Below are 7,234 nucleotides of genomic sequence, written 5' to 3' on the forward strand. Positions count from 1 at the left end.
AAAGTGGAAACTGAAATGAGGAGAATTAGGCCTTTTGAGAATGACTTTCTAACCATCTGTTTGTCAGGCTAGACTACCCACAGTTCCTCTGGGAAAGATGACTCTATGGACCATTTGGTACCTGGAGAATCGATCACTGTAACCGCTTCTTTATTTGATAATTAACGCTTTCTAGAAAGCGTTACATACCTAACATGGGCAGTCCCTGAGACACACTTCACCGTGCCTGGACTAGAAGCCAGGAGGCCTCAAGGACAATACGGTATCTGCCCACAGCCCTGTCATGTGACCGTGAACTCGGGGCCTAACTTCCCCATCTTTAAAATGGAAGGACGTCATCAGGATGGACTGGGCCTGACCTTCCACTCAGAGTCTGCAGGGAGAGAGCATAATGATCAGGGTTTGAAGGAATGCTGGTCTGAGAGGCTATGAATGGTGGAACAGGGAATGAAGCCAATTCTACCCAGATTCACTTGGGCTGCAGGTGGGGCATCGAACCCACTCTAGCCTATTTTCTCTCTTGATTTCCTAGTGGCTGCTGGAGAAGTTGCCAACTTCGGGGCCTACGCATTTGCTCCTGCGACAGTCATCACACCTCTGGGAGCGCTGAGTGTCCTCATAAGGTTATTGTCACCTCTCTTGCTGTCTCTGGCTCCTTTCTCTATGCAGTTTATTGAGGGTTGGAACTGCCAAGTGGGGTCAACTGCCACTAGTAATCGGACCTGGGTTGGTCGCAGCTCCCAGAAAGACACAGTGTGCTGTTCAGAGCTCTGACTCCCGGGGCTGTTTGCTGCCAGTTGCTCTAGTTTCCCCTCAAATGTCTGGGCAGTGGAGGGGCAGGCCAAGCCCAGGCCAGTGGGAAGGGCTTCCACTGCCCCAGACTGGAGGTCTCATGTCAGTGTTTTGCTGCCCCATGGGAGAAGCACACAAGTTCAAAGCTTGAGTCCGAGATTACCGCTCCCTGAGGCCTCGCCTTAAGCTTTACCACTTAGTAGTTACGTTACCATGTGCAAGTCACTTAACTACTCTAAGCCTCAGTTTCCCCATCTGCTAAGTGGGGGTGCTAATGATACCTATCTGAAGGCCTTGTGGTTAGGACTAAATGAGATAATGCACGGAAAGTGCATAGTCAGAACTGGCACTGAAGAATAACCATGGTTGACATATATGGAGGGCTTAGCATGTGCTAAATGTTCTACATGTATTCCGTGTATTAACTCATTTAATCCTGACAGCATCCTTACTAATTAGAAAGCAGGGGAGACCTGAGGCCAAGAGAGGTTAAGCGACTTGGCCAAAGTCACCAGGTCCCAAGAGGCCAGGCCAGGACCCCCACCCAGACAGTCTAATGTCAGAGCCCAGGTGCTTAACCACATGCCATGTTGCCTTGCAAATGTCTGATAGTTTTAAAAATAACAGACAGTAATATGTGTGCTTCCCATTGGCCCATTCCTCCTGAGCTACAAACAGCTCCTCTGTGGGGGTCCTGAGCCCCATTTGAGGCTGGCTCTAACTGACTTAACCTTGGAGCCCTGGTCAATCCCAGCCAACCACACTCAGTACCTATAATTTCCTCTGTTTCGTTTTACCATCTTGATGACAACTTTGCAACATTTATGCAGTAAACAAACAAACAGAGCCATGACTCACACTGCACAGCTGGCTGATGTCATCCTGACCCTTGTGCATATCTGATCACAAATTCCCACCCATGGGAAGTTGGGAGATGTGGGAATTCTCCAGTGTGTGACCTTTGTCTATGCTAATGCCACCAGACTCTCTTGAAGGGGCATTGTGGGTGAAATGTTTTGGGTAGTTTTAGAGGAAAGATGGGAGACATCAGAGGAGCTTGGACATCAGTCCTCTCTCTCCTGACACCTCTAACTGGGACTTTTGAGGCTCTTGGGTCCTAGGTCAGCCAGCGGACTTTTACCCTAAACTAATGCCACCTTTGTAAAGAAACAGAAGCGTCCTCCACCAATTACACCTGCCTTGCCCAATTTCCCTCCTCCTTTCCCTCACCTCTGCTGGCTCATCTAGAAGATGTGAGGAGAATGAAAAGCACGTCACCAAGGAACAGCAAGGAACTGGAGATATTTTACCCAGAAAAGAGGAGACTTGGGGACGTCACAAGGATTTTCTTCATTTAGGCGTGGAGGAAAAACCATAGGCTTTATAATGAGACTGAACTGGAACTCAAATCCTGGCTCTGCTACTACCCGGTTGTATGACCTTGCCAAGTTATTTTATCTTCTGTGATACTCAGTTTTCTCATCTATAAAATGGAGATAGTATATTTTACTTCTCAAGGAACTGAGAAGTAAAATATGCTAGTGAGATTATAAATGGAAAGTAATACCTAGTACGTAATAATACATGCCCAAGATGCAGTGCCTGTAATGTCGTCATGGTTGTTTATACTGGCATATACAAATGGAAGAAGGAATAGATTTGTTCTGTATGGCTCAAGGAGCAGAAATAGGACAGTGAGTAGAAATTACCATACTTTTGGTGAATAATTAGAATGTACCTACAATGTATTCATTTGCCTTGTGAAGAGGTGAGCTGCTTGCCACCAAAAGTATACAAGCCAAGGCTGAAAGCCATCTGTTTGCAACGTTAAGAGAAAATGTGGGGCCGGCCGAGTGGCACGTTGGTTAAGAGCTGGCTTGGGACGCCAGAGGGCTCTGGTTCGGATCCCACATATGAGGGCCAGTGACACTGCCCTCTACAGCTAAGATGCTGAACAACAGCTCAACCTGGAGCTGGGCTGCCCTGAGACGCTGGTGGCGAGGCGTAGGCTGCAGCCCCTGCTGCAGGGGTTTCCATGGGTTACCGTGTGTAGCCAGCAGGCAGCGTGAGCAGCTGTCCAGAAGCCAGCAACTGATCTGCCTTGCCCGGGAAGAGTGCAATGATGGTGCCAACTTGAGCCAGTGAAGTGACGTCCTCCACAACTAGACTGAAGAACAAAAAGGACAGCAACTTGTTTGTTCCCCTTCCCCCAATTCCCCAGCACTGTTCCCATCCCCCAATTCCCCAATAAAAATCTTTAAAAAAAAAAGAGAAAATTTGCTCATTGGGTAGGAAGCTAGACAAGAGTGCTTTGAAGGGCTTTTCGAGCTTTTATGTTTTGGGACACTATCAGTCTCTAAAAAGAAAGAAACTCACATGTACATATGCTGTCAATCCCTCCAGCATACACTGTACCCCCCCTCCCACCCCCCGTTAGTAAGTTTCTATTTCAGACGTCTTGGGGGAGCTGTCTAGAAAAGCTCCCATGCGAGACAGTAGTGAGTCCTGATCTGTTGTTCCCCGTGAGCGCTTGCTCAGCCCCAATTTCTCTTCACGACACTGGAACCAGCATGGCTGCCTAATCCCTCTCTCCCATTTCCACGCGCAGTGCCATCCTTTCCTCGTATTTCCTGGGAGAGAGTCTGAATCTGCTGGGAAAGCTGGGCTGTGTGATCTGTGTGGCTGGCAGCACAGTGATGGTGATACACGCCCCCGAGGAAGAGAAGATCACCACTGTCATTGAAATGGCTGCCAAGATGAAAGACACAGGTAGGTTCCAAGTCACCGGTGAGCGGGAAAGTACTGGAGGATGAACCAAGCAGAAGGGCTGCCTGGGTGCAGAGCATCTCAGGTGCTGCCACCTGGAGGAGAAGGCAAGTTAAAGAAAGGAAGTTGGTGGGCTGGTCCGAAGGCCAGGTTACAAGCTTCCCAGCCTGATAGATAGAGTGATACCATTTATTGTTTCTTATGTGCCAGGCAGTGTTCTAAATGCTCTATATGTGTTGTCTTAGTTCGGGCTGGTACAATAGAGTACCATAGACTGAGTGGCTTATAAACAACAGACATTTATTTCTCACAGTTCTGGAGGCTGGGAAGCCCACGACTAAGGTGCCAGCAGATTCTGTGTCTGGCGAGGGCCTGCTTCCTGGTTCATAGATAGCCATCTTCTCACTGTGTACCACCTGGTGGAGGGGGCGAGCTCTCTGGGGTCCCTTCTAGAAGGGCACTAATCCCAATCGTGAGGGCTCCACCCTCATGACATAAGCACCTCCCAAAGGCCACTATCTACACCATCACAGTGGGGATTAGGTTTCAACATATGAATTTGGGGGGTGGGGACACATTCAGTCTTACAGCATACATTATCTCATTTAATCCCACGAAGAAAGCTCTCTGAGGAAGGTCTTATTATTAGCGCTATTTTACAAATAAGGGAATGTGACCCTGGGGTGATCAGTCTCCCTCCTCTGCTAAAGGGTACATAGTGTTTGCTGTGCTTCTGCTGGTGTTCTGCCTCATCCTCATCTTCGTCGTCGCCCCACGTTACGGACAAAGGAACATCCTCGTGTACATCGTCATCTGCTCTGTGATCGGCGCCTTCTCTGTGTCCGCCGTCAAGGGCCTGGGCATCACCATTAAGAACTTCTTCCAGGGGTTGCCGGTGGTGCGCCACCCCCTGCCCTACATCCTGTCCCTCATCCTGGCACTTTCGCTCAGCACTCAGGTCAACTTCCTCAACAGAGCGCTGGACATTTTTAATACCTCCCTGGTGTTCCCCATCTACTACGTGTTCTTCACCACGATCGTGGTCACCTCCTCCATCATCCTCTTCAAGGAGTGGCACAGCATGTCTGCCGTGGACGTCGTGGGCACCCTCTCTGGCTTTGTCACTGTCATCCTGGGTGTGTTCATGCTTCACGCTTTCAAGGACCTGGATATCAGCCGGACCAACTTGCCCCACATGCACAAAAACCCACCGCCCACTCCCGCCCCAGAACCTGCTGCCATTAGACTAGAAGACAAGAATGATCTTGTGAACAATATAGAACTCTCCAGTACCCCATCGCCAGGAGAAAAGCCCAAAGTGTTTATAATTCAGTCTTAAAGCTTGGAATACATGAGCAAGAGGATGAACCCTATGGGACAGCCTGACGTCCCCGGTTCAGAGCCAAGCCACCTGGTTATTTTCAGCACAACTGTTACCAGTGGGCTCTCATTTCTGAGACGTTCATTTATACCTCATCACTGTCTCCGGGAGAAAAATCCCTACCCAGGGAGTGGGGGTGGCAGAGCTTCCTGGAAACAAAGCCTCAGTGACCAAATACCCTACTTCCATCGTTGCCAGCAGGTCCCCTGGACCCCCCCCCCTTCCCACTTGTTTCCTTGGTGCCATCTCTGTGTTGTTGGGAACAAGATAGAATTTGACCTGTTGAATGTAGCACAGTCTGAGAACTTGCCGAGACATCCTTAGCACTAGTTCTCCTGAGACTGACTCGCCATTCCTTAGCCCAAGGATGAAGTAAAGCTGGCTCGAGGCGCAGAGAGCAATTCGCCACGCCTCCCTTCCAGAGCTGACAGACACAACTAGTGAAAAATGTCTGGCTGATTTTGCCACTTCCTCTTCGGAGACAGAAACAAGACCTCAGCTGACCTTCTTACTGTGAACACCACCTGATGTCTCAGGGAACCATTTCCACCGCCGTCTGCACTCCCCAAGCACTCTAGCCTGGAGGTCAGCATCTTTGTCCCCATCTACTGCACCCCCATGCCCGCCCCTTCCCTCTCTATATTCGTGGAAGGAGTCAGTCGCTGAGACATTCAGGCAGTTATGTCAGAACTCAAAGCCACAGCACCCACAACAGAAGATGCTTCGCAGCCAAGCTCTGCTGGCCAAACCCAGTGTTTTATTTTGCCTAACTCTGGAAAGAGGACAGCAGTTGCACTGCCCTTAAAAGTACCCTGTCAAGCTAGAATTTGGCAGACCGCACTTTTCTTTTCCTCAAGGAGTAAAGCAAAATAAGATTTGGAGAGGTGGCAAGAGTGAAGAGCAAAGTCAGGATTTGGCAGGAAGCAGACAGACAGGGCTAACTTTTGTGTTTACTCTGGTGCCCAACCAAGGCCCCGGGTGGAGAGGGCTCTGGGTAATTTCTCAGCTCCCGCCTTAGAGGCTTGGCCAGTGGAACCACTTTTGGACTTCAGTGACCACCAAGTGGAGTGTAGGCTTGGCACAGATGCATTCTGGCTGTTGACCAGATTGCCCCAAAGTCCCCAGCTGATGTGTTGCCCACCTTGGGATGTCATGATGTGTCATGGCGTGTCATGCTGCTCCAGCACCACCTGCTTTGGGGACTGCCTTTGGTCCCCTCACATTTGGCCAGAGGCATTCAAAACACAAGAGCAGCTGGAGAGAGATATAATTGATACCCTTCCCTTCCTGTGTTTTCTCGAGCTGCAGGAGTGTGGGAGTTGGTACGAGGACCAGTGAAAGGGAAGTAAGGGAGTCAGCATCTCTGTAAAGAGGGAGGGCTTGATCCTCAGCCCCCAGGTTGGTGTAATGCCTCCCCTGTCCTACTCCATACCTGCCCCTGTGTTTACGTCCCATGTTCTAAGCGCAGCCAAACCCAAACCAAACTTGCTGGCCCTGGAGCTCCAAAGGCTCAGCTGACCCAACAGGCTGGCTTCCTACACCTCCAGCCTCAAACCCCCAGTGTTTAGTGGATGTGGATGTGTCTGTAACTAAAATGAATGCAGCACTTTGGATCTTGAGAATGGCAGTCATCTGAGGAGCCTGAGAGTGTGATCTACAGGGTCAAGAATAAAGACCTGCGAGTGTGTTTACTTTACACTTGCGTCTTAGCCTTCCTTGCACATGGAACAATGAAACCGGCTCCTTTAGTGCTGGTTCCCAATCTCTGGAGGGTTGTGGCTTCCAAGGAGGTCCCTACAGTGGTTTTCACAGTCCTTGCAGGAGTAGGAAAGGCTGTTTTGGGGACAGTCATCGCTTGTTAGCGCCTGATCCCTTACTAGAAGCCTGGCACAGCGCTAAGAGCTTTATGTGAATTCTCTCGTTAAGTCCTCAAAACTCCCCAAGGCAGATATACTTTGATCCCCATTTTATGTATGAGGAAAGGGTCTCAGGGAGGTTAATTGCCCAAGGTCACATAGCCAGGAAGGGTCAAAGTTACTGTCTGGCTCTGAGCCTGCAGCCTTAACCACCAGGCAGTTAGAGTGTCTCTCCAAAGACTAAATCTGTCCCCACGTGCATAGTCTATTAGTGCTCTGTTCATTTCTTCTTGTGACTTGTGCTGTCTCCCCTGAGAGTTGGCTGTAGTACCACTCCTCAGAGTACAGGGCACACATGAAGGCCCGATGGATGTCCTAAGCACATAGCTGGCACTCATAAAAACATTTATTGCATGAAGGAGAAATATTCCAAAGTCCT

At 49.6% G+C, this 7,234-nt stretch overlaps 1 protein-coding gene across 1 annotated transcript in view; it reads left to right on the top strand.

The window, feature by feature from the left end:
* NIPAL4 (NIPA like domain containing 4) overlaps window positions 1-6,635 on the top strand; it is a 13,397-nt gene extending 6,762 nt beyond the window's left edge. The window contains exons 4-6 of the mRNA XM_019653961.1: window positions 533-623; window positions 3,401-3,561; window positions 4,269-6,635. Coding sequence (XP_019509506.1) covers window positions 533-623; window positions 3,401-3,561; window positions 4,269-4,897 — 881 coding nt within the window. The 3' untranslated portion in view covers window positions 4,898-6,635. The remainder of the gene's footprint in view (window positions 1-532; window positions 624-3,400; window positions 3,562-4,268) is intronic.
* The last annotated feature ends 599 nt before the right edge of the window (window positions 6,636-7,234 follow it).

This window comes from Hipposideros armiger, unplaced genomic scaffold, assembly GCF_001890085.2.
Source record: "Hipposideros armiger isolate ML-2016 unplaced genomic scaffold, ASM189008v1 scaffold_211, whole genome shotgun sequence".
Taxonomy (NCBI): domain Eukaryota; kingdom Metazoa; phylum Chordata; class Mammalia; order Chiroptera; family Hipposideridae; genus Hipposideros; species Hipposideros armiger.